General features: G+C 34.3%; 1 protein-coding gene across 1 annotated transcript; it reads right to left on the bottom strand.

The window, feature by feature from the left end:
• Window positions 1–3,033: 3,033 nt before the first annotated feature.
• LOC147068899 (uncharacterized) lies at window positions 3,034–16,504 on the bottom strand. The gene is made up of 6 exons (XM_085951561.1): window positions 16,387–16,504; window positions 12,662–12,896; window positions 12,010–12,137; window positions 9,819–9,882; window positions 5,985–6,096; window positions 3,034–4,151 (listed from the first exon to the last, which is right to left on the bottom strand). Exons 1-6 carry the CDS (start codon window positions 16,397–16,399, stop codon window positions 3,963–3,965), a joined length of 741 nt encoding a protein of 246 aa, XP_085807687.1. The 5' UTR covers window positions 16,400–16,504; the 3' UTR covers window positions 3,034–3,962.
• Window positions 16,505–18,524: the final 2,020 nt, after the last annotated feature.

Raw genomic sequence — 18,524 nt, 5'->3', positions numbered from 1 at the left:
ATAGTCAAGCCCGTTGCCTTATTCATGAATTAGGTAAATTATCTGCCGAGTACGTGAATTCGCCTGGGTATTGAATTCTTAAACTGTCAACATGACAGTAGAAAAAGTAAATTTAATACGGATGGTTTTATTAGTTATAATTGGACATAATATAATATTATTATTATTAGGTTGGGTTAGGTAAGGGTTTTAATTTTGAATTCAACTGAATGTTCATTTTGAGGTTAGCTAACAAGTATCAACAAACTATCACAAACATACAATCGACCATTGCACGATTGATACCCAAGCATGAAGCAAATCGCGAAAATACCTTTTGATAAAATTCTTCCGTTATCATATTATAGTTCTAGATTTTTTTTGCGCATAGTAAATGGATATGAAAGTCATTGTAGCTATTAATTGGTATATTTTAATATTATAATCAATGACTTTTGACACATTTGGTTAGTTTGATTAGTTGCAAAAAATACCACCGCAGCGCGACCATCTATTTTGACCATAGATAATATACGTAAATTTTGACCAATGCATGAGCATTTGACACATTTAGTTTAGTTGCAAAAAACACCACCATAGCACTACTATCTAATTTGTCCAATGCATGAACTAGGCTGAAAAATTACTGCTGAATTTACGCACTTGGCAGATATTTTGTTTAATTCGTGAATAAGGCAACGGGCTTGCATTTTTCATGATAGGCAAAATTTTGCCCATTTCATGTATTAATCAATTTCGCACATTCGGCGTAACATAGGCACCAACAAAAAAGTAAATACATTTTATTAAAAATCATACAAATTGGTTTGGATTGCATATTATGTCAACGTGTTCTTTCACATTTTCAAGAATAATCCTTTTTGTTTTTAACTGACAATATTTTTATTTACTGTGAAATGTGAAACAGGTGTAAACAAAAACAACACAAAACTTTGCAAAAATAATCGCATTGTGTGACCATAGTTTTGGGCACTGCAGACGTGTGTATAAATAGAAACGCACACATGAGTCTAGTATTCATTTTAATGATTGACATAATTTTAATGGTGTTTCTAACAAATCCGGGAATCAATTAGACTAAAGTCAAACGTGACTGCAGAAATTACATGCAAATAGCGGAAAAATGTAAAATTGGGGATCCACTGTAAGTACGGAGAACAGCTTGATGATATAAATGTTTCGTGTCCGGATACTTGTACACATGCAGATCGCCGTATCACACTTCACCGTGAAATGTTGTATTGGAAATATCGTCTCTGTTCTGGCAGAACACACTAACTGGAGAATACTAGTTTTGAGTAATTTGACTTTAAAGTTGTTAAAATGTTTGAAATAATGGTCTAACATGTGAGTTTATTAAGTAATCGTAAAAAGGATGACTTTAAAATAAAGACTGTTTATTTATTAAGAAGGTTTCCAGACGGTAAAGTTTGAAATAAGGAACATTTTGGTACTAACTCAATATGTCATTTTTTCGAATTAGTGTCTTCTGCCAGAACAGTGACGATATTTTGCCGTATATTAAAGACCGTCCAACTTCTTTGGGTCGTAAAGTACTGACATAAGATTTATGTCTAAATAAAACACGGTGCTTGTCAGTTTACACTTTACAAGAAGCCAGCAGTTAACAATTTTTGAAAATTGCCAATATACTGGATTATTTGTTAGGTTAGGTTTTCATTCTTGAATTCATGAATTTTGCCAAAATCAGCTATGAAAATTGAATTAATCTTCATGTTGAATCTAATAAAATTGGAGACCGTATCGTATACGGTTATCTCTTTCCGATAGAAAGCTCACGGCGAACTGTGCCACGGTGAAATGTTTTATGTACAATTTACATGTCACCTAAATGTTTATGGTTTTGAATCATAATTATATCGTGTTTATCTACATTACGATTCATCAATTAGATCATTGAGAGATACCCATTATTGATATCTGTGATATGTTATATCCTGGTTCCAAAAATAGCTACCTTATCATTGTCATTTTAGATATCAGACAATGACATTATATGAGTTGTCTATTTTCAAATACCGATAAGTCCACGATGAAATATTTGTGGTAAACGGTGTTTTTGTGTTTGAAGCATAACTCATTGTATTATATTTTAAATTTAGAAGAATATACCCATTTTAAATGATTAAGGTGTAAGTTATTAAGTTTTCATATAAATTTTGGGGGTTTTTAGAAGTTATAAGCTATGTCCACACTTGTGTATTTTTTGTGCGCTAGACGAACACCTCGCACCTTATCTGAAGAACGGTCCAAAATGGAAGTACGAACTACCCGATGGACGCCATATTGAAAACGTCATTTGAATGTAAGATTCTGTGCACTTGCGAGCCTTGATTGAGTAGTTTTCGACTTTGGCTCCCCATCAATTCTTCAGATAAGTTTGTAGGTTTGTTCTAGTAAATTTTATGCGAAATAAGTCAAAAATACTAGAATGTTTACACCTTTGTATTATAATTGGCATAGAAAGAGATGGCAACATTTTTTAAATTATCTAACGCACAGATGTTGACAGTTAAAGGAGTGTATCCATAACATTGAATCTAGTGCTGCGTTATCACATAACATGATTTTTGTTGTACAACTATGTGTTGAAAAGGAAATTGAAAGGAAAGTTTTTGCAGCGTTTAAATGAATTTTAAAAACTAACTAACGCCATCTGTAAATTGTAGTCTCAATTCAATGAAAACAAATACGTATAACACTTCGCCACTGACGTCATGTTTAGTTACATTTTGAAAACATGTGTGACATACATACATATCAGTTTTTGAAAATAGACGCTTACACAAATTTCAGAACACGGAGGTGCAACAAAAAATCCTTTAAACTTTTATTAATCGTAATTTAATACATTATTTGAAATAGTTTTTTTTTTTTCAAAATAAGCACAACGATGATTTACTTGTTTGTGTTTTTCTGTTTATTATTCAAATGATACACTTGCACAATAATGTCTTGAAGAAGACGAAACACACAGCAGCCCAGTGGCGTACAAAGTAAAACATTTATTTTATTTGACACAATTACTTACATAACATATTATGTATATAGATTTTTTTTTGTTCGATCAGTTCTTTGTGTAAATTATATATTATTACAAAATACTAACAACGATTATTATAGAATTTATTTACCGCAGAGAGCTTGCTTGAATTAAAACAGTGACAATATAAAATGTTAAATTTTTTTGTTATATACAGAAAAAAATGTGTAAAACCAAGCGATACGTAATAGTTAACTGTCATGCGACAAATTTAGCAACAATTAGCAACGCGCAGTTTGAGAACCGCAGCAGTAAAATGGCAGCCTTAATGATTAATACATATATTAAAATATCTTCATATATTTATATCAAAGTTAATATAAATTAAAAGTATAACTTCCAATAGAAGTTCTTTGGATACAATTTTACATTTTGACACAGGGGAAAGTCTTGCTTGAAAACCTGTTAAGTCCACATTATAAAAAATGACCACAAAACTATGTAATTTTTACAGATTTTTAATCAAATAACTACATATTATAGCCACCCTGTATTTAATTTTTTCAGAAACGTAACATAGTAGACTATATTTTCTAAAAAAAAAAAAAAACATTAAGTATGCAAAATTTAATTCCGCATTTAATGAAAGTTTTGGCCAAAAAAACCGGAGTTAATAGGCTTAGTTAGTTTGGCAATTTGGACACGAGTTTTCAAGCAAGTCAACGATATGATAGTCAATATTATATTATATAATTATCTTATTTACGTTAAATCCGACACCATAAATTTGGATTTCGGCCAATAAACACAGAACTAGCAGCCATATCACGTTATCTACGAATTATCCATTGATTATCCAAGAAAGATAATCCTGACTAATGCTAGTGACTTGTAAAGGAAAAACTGACGATATCACGTTTCATGGTTTGGCAACATTAAAATAATATGATTATCCGTATTATCCGCTAATCAGATCGCTGAGGGAGACAGTGCTGAGGAACTCGTTTGCGACTTCCGTGATCATGTCGGCAGCCTTTTCCGCTACCCCGTCTTTGTGTTGCTGGATCACTCCTGGAGTCAGTTTGTTGAGGACCCAGTTGAAGGTCTTATTGATGAGTCCATTGCCTAAGATGCCGCTAAGGTTGATCTGAAATAAAAAAATAATAAAGGTTATGTGTTATTAAAGAGTATTACACCGAATGTACATAGGTCAAATGAACTTTGAATGTTTTTATTGTGGTTAAATTGGTAACTATGTACCTTAGACTATAGATACATCTAGACGCCACCCATTGCATTGCTAAATGAAGCTGCGTGCCGTGCATTTGGTTTGTGGGCGAGCGAATGCATTCGTATACAAATGTTTGAGACCATAGACCATTTCGCTAGTGCTCGCCTAGGGTGCTCGCCTAGGGTGCTCGCACTAGACGCTCAGAATTAAAATATAATTTTCTATTTTTTTTACGTTTTTTAAGCGGTCAAAATGCAACCATTAGGTAAAGATATCCATAATTAATCTTGCCCATTTTTTGAATAATAAAATGCCTAATTCTTGTCAAATTTGGGATCACAGAGATTATCAATATAATTTTTTATCGTAAATATTTCACTATAATAATGTCGACATAAATTATACTGATGGTTTTATAAATGCGTTTAAAAATTAATAAACGTAAAAAATCTTAACACCACTGCACATTTATGTACTGAAATATGACCATATTCTAAAACATTAGAGCGAGAGGTTTAAAAGAATACTATTTTATGTAATAAAAATACTTTATGCAGTCATCAAATGTTTAAAATAAATATAAAGGATAATAAGGCTTCAAAATTATATAAATAGATTATCTACAACGTTTGAGGAATGTCCAGGATCATGCTTTGAAAATAGAAAAAAAGCTCCATTTTGACCTACGCTGAGCATGTCCCCCCTTAATTAACTAAAAATATTTAACACTGACTTTATATTTAACACAAAAAATAGCAATTTTAGCAACACGGTTATCGATGCTTAGTTATTGCAATAAACTAAGATTTGGCGGCGACACCGTAGCAAACCATCTCCCACATCTGTAAACCTTCTATCTTACTCTAGCGCGTGTCGCAGAGATTATAAGGGTGCCGAATACTTTCTCACTCGTACTTATGCATCGTTTTTGTTCAGGCCTTGCTATGTACGGTAATCCTATATTGTTTCATACTTGAAATTTGGGCTACAAGTCACCTTTGAAGGATGGAAGACACCCAACCACCAAAGAGGATCCTCTTCAACTGACAAGAAGGGAAAAATAATGTCGGAAAGCCTGGCCTGCGGTGGTAAACTGTGTAGAAGGCAAAACTTGGATGAACTTGGTGAGATGTAATCAATTCATTAATGTTCGGCCCTATTTTTGTCAGCAGCAGTCTTAAATCACTAGCAGTTTCTTTTTAGCTAGCTAACAAGTTTTTTTTTGCTTCCTTCTTCTTCTTCGGCCATATCCGCCCCTTAGTTAGAGCATATAGACATGACGAGGCGCCTTCAAGAATCCATGTCGCTTGCCATTCTTCTTGCATCGTTCCAGGTCAAACCAGCATCCCGAAGCTCCGCCGTATACACATATAGATAGTATTTAGCGGCCTTCCAGGACGCCGGAATCCGGTTGGCTTGAAGCACAGGCAAGCCAGGTTGAAATTCTCTTCTGGTATCCGCAGCACGTGGCCAAGCCAGGTCCAACGTCGCCTCTTCACTCTCAGCGTGATGAGAGGCTGTTTGGTGCGCTCTCTTATCTCCCCGTACCGCACACCCAGTATCCGTCGCAAACATCTGTTTTCTAAGCTCAGTATACGGTTGCTCTGAGCCTTCGTAAGGTGCCATGATTCGCTACGTCAGAATGCAATCGTCGAATAGGCTTCCACCGCCCCCTTATTTTTATTCAACGCCATCATAATTGTCACAATCATAATTGAAAAATCATATATAAAATCATGATTTTTTTACCTTGGTGCTGTCGATGTTCAATTGCAAAGCGAGTTTCTTGATCAGCATGGTTCCGTCTCCTCGCGTACCCAGGTTGGCCACACCCCTGATGTTAATTCCGTTGGCTTCAACCCTGGAAGATAGAAAACAAATATTATTATATGGTTATATTTTATCCACAAGATATGTGTCACTGCACTAGTATTTGTCTGGTGATCTCGCATTTTTAGGAAATAATCAATCAGAATCAAGAAGCTGACGCCTAAAAAAGCCATTAATCTCTCAATCCTGCACATTTGTGTTGCAACGTACGTCCGCAGAAGTTAACTGTTTCGTCAATCTTTCGGATGTTCCCCAAACTTTCGACATCTGTGTATCCCTCTATAATTTTCATAACACTGAGTACCCCTCTGTTTCTTTTTTTTTTGACTTAATGTCTTCAAACGCTGAAAAAGCAAGTTCACATAGATATGAAGTTGGAAAAGGCAAGATGTATTTCAGGACTTTATCTGTTAAACTTTTCAAGAATCTGTCTGAAGCTAATTCCAACAATTGCTCTTCTTCAGCATGCGATAAACCTTCTATCTAGCATGGATGTTGTATTAATGCTTTCTGTACCAGGCGCAGCCAAAACCCGGTGCAGCGCGTACCCCACCAAACTCTTCCCGTACCCCAGGGGGTACGCGTATCACACTTTGGTAGACACTAATGGATGACTGGAACTCTCCAAGGAGTATTCTTTCATCAAGATGTGACCAACCAATCTCCATTTGAGCCTTTTTTCTTTAACTCTACAATCTGATGTGGAACGAGGGACAAAGAGAGGCTGGATCTGACCAACTGGAGAGAGAAAGAGAGCTTGGGATAGAGATCTTGGAAGAGGGTTGTTTAGTTGCAATGGAGCTGAATGGTCTATAGCAGTGCTCCGCAACCTTTTCTCACCCGCGGCACACCAAAGGTATTCCCAGAATTCCGCGGCACACCACAGATAAAACAATTTATACATCAAAATATGGACTCCACATGCTGAAGCGGGCCCCCTACCTATCGCTAAGGTTAAAGACAGTGTGATACTCTAAATTAGGTAGTGTTTTTCAAATGGTGTTCGAAGTAAAATGAATGGTATTCATTGTATGTTTAGCTATTTTTTGTATTTATTAATACAAACACTCCCCAATCGGATATTTAATAATATTAGTATCAGGGTAGTAATATAGCGCCGCAGGCGACTTTTTTTTAACCATTACAGAAAATTTGTAATTTCACTTATCTGGTTGATCTGCTACGCCCCGCCCCCCCTGAGCCTGGCCCCCCAGACTAGAGCTCTGACGAAAGAGAAACCCGAAGTTCTTATCACCCGTCAAGTATAACTGCTTATCATTTTTAATTATAGCTTGAGTTGAAAAAATTTGCTCACATAGGTATATGTCGTATAAAATGGGAGCTGAACTGCGATAGCTTTGTCGGAAATCCGAGGATATTCTTTATTAACCTAAATCTAGAAAATACCCGATGGAAAATTGGCGAATTTCATTTTTAGCGTCACATCGGTGGTGAAGCATATCAAAATATTTTCATTCTGACCTTGCATTTTTTTATTAATTTTAGTTAGGTGCTCAAATATATTACCAGCCATGCACGCAAATTTGGCCATTAAGTAAGTATTGTATAATATACAAAATTATTTGCATTTTTGACACAATGCGCCGCGGCACACCTAGCATCCTCTCGCGGCACACCGGTTGCGGAGCACTGGTCTATAGCACCAGCTTAATTAACTAACTAGCCTAAAAAAGAACTGGAATTATGTATGTGCTATATCTTGAAAATTAGTAATTGTTGTTGTATTCTATATAGCATTTATAATCTCTATATATATAAAAATCTCGTGTCACGGTGTTTGTGGTCGCACTCCTCCGAAATGGCTCAACCGATTTTTATGATTTTTTTTTATGTATATTTGTTAGATATGAGAATAGGTCAACAAGTATATTTCATATCGCTAGGTGATTAGGGTATCTCTATCCAGAAAATTTTTTTTTTTATTTTTTTGACAATTTTTTTTTTTATTATTTGGCATCAAAAAATACCTATAACACCAAATTTTCACCCTCCCACCCCAACCCTCCTATTTTTTAATCGCGATTTTATTATTTTTGTATGAAAAATTTAACCGTCGTTCGTATTTCAAACAGAACGAAATTATTTATGTTGTTGAATGACAGATGGCGCTACGTCCGAGAAGAATTCAAGAGAAGCGTCGCGTCATTTTGACATTTCATTCGGTATATCACAACGCAGTGCGTGCAAAATTTTCGATTTATTTTAATTTATCTATTTTTGTGTGCGTGTATTACAGTGCACAATGCCAGCAAAACGCAAGGGGGGCCATTTGGACCGTCAAACGAATAAAGCAACAAACATGCGAAATAGTAGAGCAGAAAGAACAGACGAAAAAATCCAACAAGATAACAAAAACGTGCGTGTGAGCATGTCGCAATTGCGTGCATCTCAATCACAAGAGGCACGAGCTGAAGGAAATCAACAACAACAATTAGAATGGAGCCAAGCGCGCCGGTTCGTAGTTAACACATGCAGAGCAAATAACTGACAACGCCAACAAGAACATTGAGCATTTACATCTGCTTCGTTTCTTCGTCTCGCATTCGAGTACGAGCCAGATATTGAATATTCCGCTCATCCGAAAGTGCTGATTGGTGCTATGGACAAAGAATGTCCCCATTGTCATGCGCTCAAATTCAAACATGAGTGAGCCGGGATGTGTTGCGCATCAGAAAAAGTGCAACTACCAGAAATTGAGATACCACCAGAACCATTGAACGGCTTGCTCATCGGCACGGTTCCAGATTCAAACCTGTTCCTGAAGTCCATTCGCACATTCAATTCATGCTTCCAAATGACTTCGTTCGGAGCAACAGAAATAGTTCACAATACTGCGGCAAATGGTCAACAATTCCATTCTACGTTCAAAATCAAAGGCCAAGTATACCACAAAGTAGGCTCATTGCTGCCAATGCCAAACGAACCACATAAATTTTTACAAATCTACTTCATGGGCGGTGAGGACATCAATCGTGTGGATGTACGTTGCGGCTACAATAACCTCAATTCGCCTAAGGCGCATCGTCGGCGAACTGGACGCCCTATTGAATGAGCACAATGAATTATTGAAATTCTTTAAAGCACACATGCACGAATTGCAAAGTGACAATCACGCTATTGTCATCAATCCTGATAAAACACCAGCTGGAGAGCATGTGCGTCGATCAACCTACTTATTAGGTCCAATACTCCAAACAGACATTGTAAAATAACATGATATGAATTAATCAGACCATTATAAGGAAAAACAGAATTAATGGGAACTGAAATACCTAATGGGTGTGGAAGAATATGGGATAAACTTAAGCACGTGTCAAGAATACGTATTTCTAAGATTGTCCTTCGTTCTGACCAGTTCTCTCAGTTTATGCAATGACGCTCATTTAATATTTGGTGTATTGAAGGTTGCAACACACACGATTTCACGTATATAATCCGTGCTTAATTTTCGTGGGACACTCACACATTCAAAACCCTGCATCGAAATATGCTGTATTGGGATATAGCCTATCGGAATTCGATTTATTAATCTGTTCTGTAGTATTAACTTAATTTTTAACAGAAATCTATATAATATTATCCCACTTTTATGAAATATTAAAACCTAACTTGAAATTTCTACTATACCAATTTTAGTTTTCATTAGCAAATAGCAAAACTAACACCACACCGCATTTGCTCCCGTAGGGAGTTGTTCCGGGCAGCTAGTAATATATTAATCGAAAGTCTTACTTGGCTTCACCGTGAGGATTGAAGGGAATAATGCTCGCCACCTTTCCTTTGATCTTGTACTGCGCTGTAATTTATAAAGAAAGAGTCAAATCCGAGTCAGTATACTTGGTTAAATCACAGAAGCAGATTAAACGATCTCGCCCATCATTGTGAACAATTGTCAAATCTTAAATATTAAAATTACATACAATTCAGGTACCAATTTGATTGTCTCGACACTAATTGTTTGTCACATACCCACGTAGGTTAGTGGCGAAGGGTAGAGGTAGGCTGTTAAGATCCGCCAAAAATATTGCACTCAGTCATACTTACTATTTGTTTTCATTGAACTAAGACTACAATTATTTAGAGATGGTGTTGGTTAATTTTTAAGATTCAATTAAAACTTGCGTAAACCAAGCCATAGTAGATAATAGAAGTCAAAAAATCCTCGTCTGTCTATCTATAAAATATCTAAAATTATGCAATTAAATCATAGATATTTTTGGATATCTTATAGATAGAATAATATTTTTTATCTATTATAGTTTGGTTTAGGCAGGGCTAAATGAATTTAAGAAATGAACCTATAATATGTGTAATACGTATTCTTAATCCAACGAAAATAAATAAGTATGAATGAAAAAGTGTGCACAATTTTGACGTATCGCCCAAAGTATACCAAAACTATTATGGTACGGTTAGCCAGGGTTTAATAGATTTTTAAAAACTAATCTAAAAAACTAACTATAAAACCATCTGTAAATAGTAGTCTTAGTTCAATAAAAGCAAATACGTATGACTAACAAAGTTTAATGTGCACTATTTATGGCGGATCTTAAAAACCTACCTCCACCCTTCGCTACTGACGTAGGTACATGTACATAATATATTATATGGGTCAACAATGATTTACTGGCTTATTCCTAGCAAATCCAACGGTACATCATCCAACGACCACAATTTGGATCTTCCAACACTGCTCCGCCCAGATGGTTTCATGTCAAAAACAACTGACATTTGTTAAACATAACAATACCTTAGTTCTATAGGAAAACAACTCAAAACATTCTTATTCTTGCGTTTGAAAATTTTCATTTAATATTCAGAAAACTCTCATTTCAATGTAAAGCCTTGATTTTTTAACTAAATGTGTTTTTTTTTATATTTAGTTCAAATTAACTTAACAATGCACAATGAAATTTTACAGTTTAACCAATAATCAACCCAAACATTCTCGTTTATAATTGAATTAATGATTAATCACAGAAAGGGTTATTCAATTTTATAGCCCGTTGAAGAAATTTTTGATTTTTATTTTTAATGAATTTTAATAAAAGACCTCTCTACATCGAATTGCATTATTAATTCAAAACTTTTAAATTTTGAGTTGTTTCCCTATAGAACTGTATCGATGACCAGCACATTTTAATCAGGAAATATTGATGTTTTAGAATATGAAGGGTATTCTAAATTCCTCGTAACATTAGCGGCTGTGACATATGCGCCATCTTCATTCTTGGCTCCAAATATCACTCTCAGAATCTCTCTTTTAAATATCAAAAGACCTTTTTCAAACGTGTCACTGATGATCCAACACCCTGAACCACTGGTTCTTGTATTCGACATATGATTTATGTTTTCATATAATTGTCAGCGGTGGTGATGGAACCCAGATAAGTGAAGTAATCGGTTTTCTCGATTGAGTTATTCTTATGTGTGGAAAAATAATCAATTTCGCACTTTACACAGCGATTTGCAATGGTGACATGTAAATTGTACGTAAAACATTTCACCGTGCCACAGTTCGCCGTGAGCTTTCTATCGGAAAGAGATGACCGTATACTATGCGGTCTACAATTTTATTAGATTCAATATGAACATTAATTCAATCTTCATGGGTGATTTTGGCTAAATTTATGAATTCAAGAATGAAAACCTAACCTAACTTAACAAATAATCCAATATATCGGCTATTTTCAAAATTTGTTTGCTGCTGGCTTCCTGTAAAGTGTAAACCGACAAGAACCGTGTTTTATTTAGACATGATTTTATGTCAGTACTATACGACCCAAATAGGTTGGGCTGTCTTTAATATACGGCCATATATTTCCGATACAACATTTCACGGTGAAGTGTAATATGTTGAACTGCATAAGTTACCGGACATGATTTGCAATGGTGAAAAGCCTAGATACAAAAGTTAACTTACAGTCCATTACCATGCGCGGCAGGGTAAAGTCGAAGTTCATACTGAGGCCGACAATCTTAAAGTTGATATTCTCGATGATGAAACTCTTCAAACCAGCGATCACCGTGTTCTCGAAAGTCATATCGGCCCTGGAAAAGTAATCATGAAAAATTATAAATACTTATATTAAGCTTTCATGTCCAACTCATCGATAGCACAATTTTTTTTTTACCATATCCTAATAAGATCATAAATATGGGCCTTTGGGAGATTTTGTATTAACAGATTTTGTTTTTACAATAAATGGATGTTAGCCTCTTGCTCAATCTATTCTCCATAGTCCATACTCTGACTCGTACATAAATTGAAAATCAATATGTGTACTTGCCAGACCCAGGATCCGAACCTGAGATTTACGACGTTATAGGCTGGCGCTTAACCCGCTCAGCCATCGAGGGCGATTAAGGGCGTTTAAATTCAGTTGAGGTCTCTTTCAAAAAGTCACTCTTCATCACTAGTGTAAACAATAGTAAATAAGCGCATGGCACTGGTCGCATCTACGAATTACTGTGGCTGCGTACAGCTTTAGCCAAAGGTGAGAATGAAGTCAAGATTAGATGTTTTTACAATCTGAGTGAAGTAAAAATGAAAACTTAAGATAATTATGTCATACTTAATGATAAACTTCTGATAGATGGCGAATCCAAGATGCGGCACGGTGAGGGGCTCCAGGACAGGGATGCCCATGGCGGGCATGCCTTCCTCGAAATGCTGACGAGCATTCTCGAGGAGGGCGATGATCTTGTCGTCGATGGCATTGCGGGCGGAGGACCTGGACGAGTCCTGGAAGCTAAGCGCCGCTCCGAAGCTCAGGTGCTTGAAGTTGAACTTTTCCACCAGGGACTCATCTGGAGAGCAACAAACCAAGTGTTTTAGTGATCGAACATTCAAATAAGTATAATATAAGATGACTTTATTTATATTTGTATATTTCTCCAATCTTCTGAGGTTATTTTATAACCCATCACAAAAAAATATTAAAAGTTTACATAGAAATATTGAATACATAACATTGAGAATCGTCTCATTTTTTACAATGTTTTTCTTAGCTCGTATTCTTATTTGTCCGGTGGTTCTTTGTCCGGTACAAATCTTGCAATCGATTTTTAACCAACTTCCTGACTAGCTAGACATTTGAAACTTTTAGAATATATCAGAACACGATGCCGATGCATTTTTTTAATACTTTTAGCCATATTTAAGTAGAATTGAATTCATTTTCAGTTAATTCTGTTTTGTATGAAAAGTTATTTCGACACCATTATTGGTTGCTAGGGGTCTGGGGTCCTAGCAACTAAATTATTAATATATACATGCATTACTATGGAAATCAGTATGACATTTCAGTATTATTTCTATCAAGTACAATTTTTTTTGATCGTTTAAGCTAGTCAAGTCAAGTTTATATGATTCAACAGAAAATTTACAAACATTGTAGATGTATAAAAAGTTCTTTTTATCTTGTAATTATTTATACCTAATATATCGTAATAATATTTAACTATATATATAGCAATTTTGTTTTTAAATTAGATAAATAATTTATAAATTATTGCAATATTCCGGGACTATTTCCTCTTAGCAATACTCCTCCCATTTTTAGTAGGCTTGTCGAAGAATATACAATCTATTTTAGTTAATCTGCATTAAATTGTTCCATACTTATGATTTCAATCTTAACGTTACTAAAGTATTGTATTATATCATTGTTTTATTTTCATAAATGTAGAGAATATTGTTATCTCTATAGTTAGATATTAATTCAACTATACGATAACGTTCTGTAACAACCATCTAGACAAGTGTGGTAATACAAAAAGTATATTATATTAGTACTAATATATCGTCACTGTTCTGGCAGAAGACACTAATTCGAAAAAATGACATATTGAGTTAGTTATACCAAAATGTTCCTTATTTCAAACTTTACCGTTTGGAAACCTTCTTAATAAATAAACAGTCTTTATTTTAAAGTCATCCTTTTTACGATTACTTAATAAACTCACATGATAGACCATTTCAAACATTTTAACAACTTCAAAGTCAAATTACTCAAAACTGGTATTCTCCAGTTAGTGTGTTCTGCCAGAACAGACGATATTAAGTCTTGTTATAATATGTATTATTTACAAATTATATTACAATCTTTAATGTTAAGTTGTATATTATGATTCTGCTTCTCATTTCTCTGCATATTGAAATGCGTTCACTGACTTCCGTCCACTAGTGAGCATTCTGAGAACAAAACGCAGACAGGAAAACTGAATATTTACAATATGGAACAGTGCCAAGTCATCCAATGTTAATTTGATAATTGTATTGTGGCAAAAAAAACCGAAAATAATCTTTAAACTACGTTCATTCACTACAACCAAATCTGAGTTTTGGACGTTTTCAGGAAATGTCTCCATTACCCTCTATCTGCCACAAATTCTCTCTACATCCTTAGCATCAGGGATGCCGTTCTTTACTACACAGCCAAACCACTAGTCTATGTCTCCCGACCCTGGTCTTTTGGTGAATAAAAAATAAATAATTTAATTAAAATGATATTTTTAAATCGAATTGGGCTGGCTCTACGAATAAAAAAAAGAAGGAACGCTAATGTACAAATCACGGCAATCAGAAAGGCCGGCAAATATGGCCGACATTGCGTGATACACAAACATAAAATACACAAAATTACACATACAAAGTTCATATGCACGCGTACAGACCACGTCATATTTGTTTACGGAAAATCGTCTCTTTCCAAGATGGCGAATTTCATTGTCCATTTTTATACTGCAATGAATCAGTATGTTCCTTACTTTTTTCCTTATTTGTTGGGCTGGCTACATCGTTAGAATGTTATGAAGGCTTCCGAAGGATGCCAAAATATTGATGACATACCTACGCAAGTTTAGAGGAAATTCGTGGACAAGAATGACTATGATGAATATCAGAAACGTGGGTAGTCAAGAATTTGGACTCTGGATAAAAGGAGTCTAATAAGCATTCCGTATTAGGATTTTTGAAGGTAGTTTGATTATCTATCGGCAGCCCTAAAGACGAAATGATGGCTGACGTTCCAGTATGAAGTCTGTTGTTTTATTTATAAAACCTACATAAATGCATTTATGTATTTAATGTTACTATTAATCTTAAAAATAATAGTCTTTTTGCCGCTTTATAAAATTGACGAAGAAGTATTATTCCAGATATTTTCAGTTAAATTTTTATATTTGAACGTCTGCTTTGATGAGATAATAATATGTCAGATACGTGAAATGTTAAATTGAATTTTTTTTAAACCATGTCCGATCCTAATAAGATTATAATATGGGCCTCCACAGGATGGAGGTTTGTATTAACAGATTTTTGTTTTTATGTAAATGAATATGTGTATTTGCCAGACACAGAATTCGAACCTGGGACCCATGACACTATAAGCTTGGCTGTGAATTTAATTATACACTATTCTATCATGTATGTAATCAACTTATTGGCTAAATCTGAAAGTATAGTGAAATTTCATGGTAGAAGTGTGAAGTTGACTTCAAATGATCCTGCAATGCAAAGTCAACTGCAGCTAACTTAATCAGTAGACCAGACATTCTTTTTTGCTTCAATTTCATACATTTAGCCTCCATCTCTATATAGAAGAAGTTTTTAACAACTTTGTGGGCAGGTATGACTTATTTAAAGGTAGGTTACCTGTACAAAATAATTGAAGATTTTGACACAATATTATGATTGGGGAACACGATAGGGTTCTGTTATTCTGTTTTCTTTTAAAAATCTACGTTGTCATGGAAACAATTTACTCATTCAACCAAATAAGTGGGTAAGTAGGTACTTAATAATACTATGTTTGGCATTTTGCCAGAAATCTGAAATTGGCAGTTTGCCATATCGGATGTTCCCAACGCACGCGATATCTTCAATCACGCAAAGAAGCGATTAGCACTTTATGAAAGAATGAAGTAGCTAGCTACAATCAGTAATCGAGTAAACAATGCCCAACTGCAAAATTACGACATATGAATTATGATATCGCTAAATCTATCGGTAAGTGAATGTTTCACGATATTATAGAGATAACGTGGCATACCTACACGATTATTTATCTGAAAAACATCTTGTAAACACTGTAAATTGTGATAAAATCGTTGTTTGATTACAATAAAAATAAGCGATCGTTTTTTTAATCTGACAGTTCGAAGTTTGACAGCTCGTTCGAATTTTTTCAAAACCACTTTACGCTTCACTACAAAAGGGCGCGGAGATTTTTCAATTATTTTTTTAATTAAATTTACAGCCGCCGGGTAAAAGGAAATAATTTTGGATTTATCTTACATATTTGGGCCATTTGATGCAAAACAATTCATGTTGTTTTGCTTGACGCCTTTGCCAAATGAACCTTTCTAAATATGACACATGAAAATAAATTGTTCTCTTTGTTGGAAAGGCGACTCTATTTGACTGTGTTTACATACTGAATTATTGATTATGGTAGTTGTGTTACAATTAGATGCAGCCATGCAATTACATTTTTTATCTTTGTTTGTTGCGTGCCCATAGGTAGGTAAGTATTAAAAAAATAATAGGTAGGTAGAACAAATTTTATAGAAAATAAATCAAAATGTATTGTATAACGAATTGTATTGTATATTGAATGAAGATGAGGACCGGTTTCATCCTCTTAGACGAAAACAATACAATACCGTAAAATAATGGTAGGTAACCTTATATTACCAATTATTTATTCGGGTAAGATGACAATAATAATTGATTGTCAAAAGGTTGCAAACCCAGGAAAAGAAGAAGAACATGCATAAAATTTAAAAATAATAATAATATTATGTGTTCGATAGCTATTTAATATTCCTGACTACTATCTGAATGTACCTATTGACATATTTTTTTCTTCTACATTGATTTTCGGCGAGAAATATATTTAAACGTATTAATACAGAGATACCCAAACTTTAAACTCCAATACGGATACTCGAACGAATTCGTGGTACAAGTGGGTTGATTCTAAGAAATTAGAGATTTATTTAAAAAAAATCAGAATAGAATCTAGTCATCAAAAATAACATGTTTTTATTTATGCAATTTACTTACCAATAGGTATATCTGCAACGTAAATTTCCTCAGCCAGGGGCAGGGCAAGGGTTGCTGCCACAAGGGCGAATACGGCAATGAAGAATTTCATGTTTTTCTAAAAATAAAATAAACATATTACTTAATTAAATGTTTTTTAAACTTATTACTACACTAAGTAGGTAGGTAGCTGGTATATTGACTAATTTTATAATAATATACCTACTAGCCGAAGTACCCGGCTTCGCACGAAGCAGTTTCATTTATTGATATACGATATACCTATATATATCTTAGGTAGGTAGGTACATAACAAAATTATAGTAATTACATTCTTCAATATTAAAATATCTGTATCTAGGCAGACAGCATGTAAAAATAAAATTTGACAGCCAAGTGAAACAAAAGAAGTTAAAATCGAATCCAAAATATCGATGTCAAACATTGACACCTCGTATCTGACAATCAATATTTTTGACAGGGGGTAGTTAAAATGTTATACAAAAACTATTAAATGATATTAAATAAAAACAAAAATTATAGTTCTTATGTAAGTATAGCATTTTAACTCTACCCCCTATCAAAAATATTGAATGTCAGATACGAGGTGTCAATGATAGAATATCGATATTCAAACTTTATCAGCCGTGAAAATTCAAATTTGGAATCAGCAGGAAAGATAAACAAACGAACATTTTATTTTCTATAGGTATGTAAAAATGTCGTTTGAGGACAAGTAGGAAAAGCGAAGAAAGACAGTTTTAACTAACAATATTACCTATTAATCAGACAAAAACTCTTATGAAAAGAGAGTGAACATTATAATAAAATAATGTAGGCAGGTCATTGAGATGTTTACAAAGGGGAATTCCAGCAAACTTTCAAAACAATCCAATTTTGATTACGTCTTCAAGTAAGTTCTACATTATTTTGTATGATATTTAACATATTTTTGTTAGGTATCCATTGGAAACAATGCTTTCCGTGACACCTGGTAGGTATTTGGTGTACAAATTATTAAACATATCAGAAATTGCGTCAAAATCACTACGTTCTGTCAAAATATTAATTTTCAATTTTTGAATTAGTTCAATGAATGTTTGTGCACTAAAATTTTAATTAATTAGGTACATATTCTTGAAGAACGATTATGTGGGTCTTGGCAAAGTATTGTACTGTTCACGATCCCAATCCCTGGATTCCGGGATTGGAGACAATGTAATAAACAGGGTCTAGCTAAGCCAAATTGTATGTACCTATGGCATCAAAAATTTTAATTGTATAATATATAGAGGGAACTCAGAAATAATGGGAACTGAAATACATAACGGGTAAGGCGATAGCAGGTAACCGACTCGAGTAAGGAAGAATCTGGGTTAAACTTACAC

Source organism: Rhyacophila brunnea, unplaced genomic scaffold (genome assembly GCF_057557595.1).
Source record: "Rhyacophila brunnea isolate RB1 unplaced genomic scaffold, BYU_Rbru_1.0 scaffold_24, whole genome shotgun sequence".
Classification (NCBI taxonomy): Eukaryota; Metazoa; Arthropoda; class Insecta; order Trichoptera; family Rhyacophilidae; genus Rhyacophila; species Rhyacophila brunnea.
This window is presented reverse-complemented; position numbering and strand designations above follow the sequence as displayed.

What these genes read in the sequence shown, in the direction of transcription:
- LOC147068899 (XM_085951561.1), bottom strand. An exon ending in TATCAGAAGTTTATCATTAA is followed by an intron (nt 12,138 to 12,661) that starts GTATGACATAAT and finishes TTACTTTTCCAG; the next exon opens with GGCCGATATGACTTTCGAGA. An exon ending in TGAACATCGACAGCACCAAG is followed by an intron (nt 4,152 to 5,984) that starts GTAAAAAAATCA and finishes TTTTTATTTCAG; the next exon opens with ATCAACCTTAGCGGCATCTT.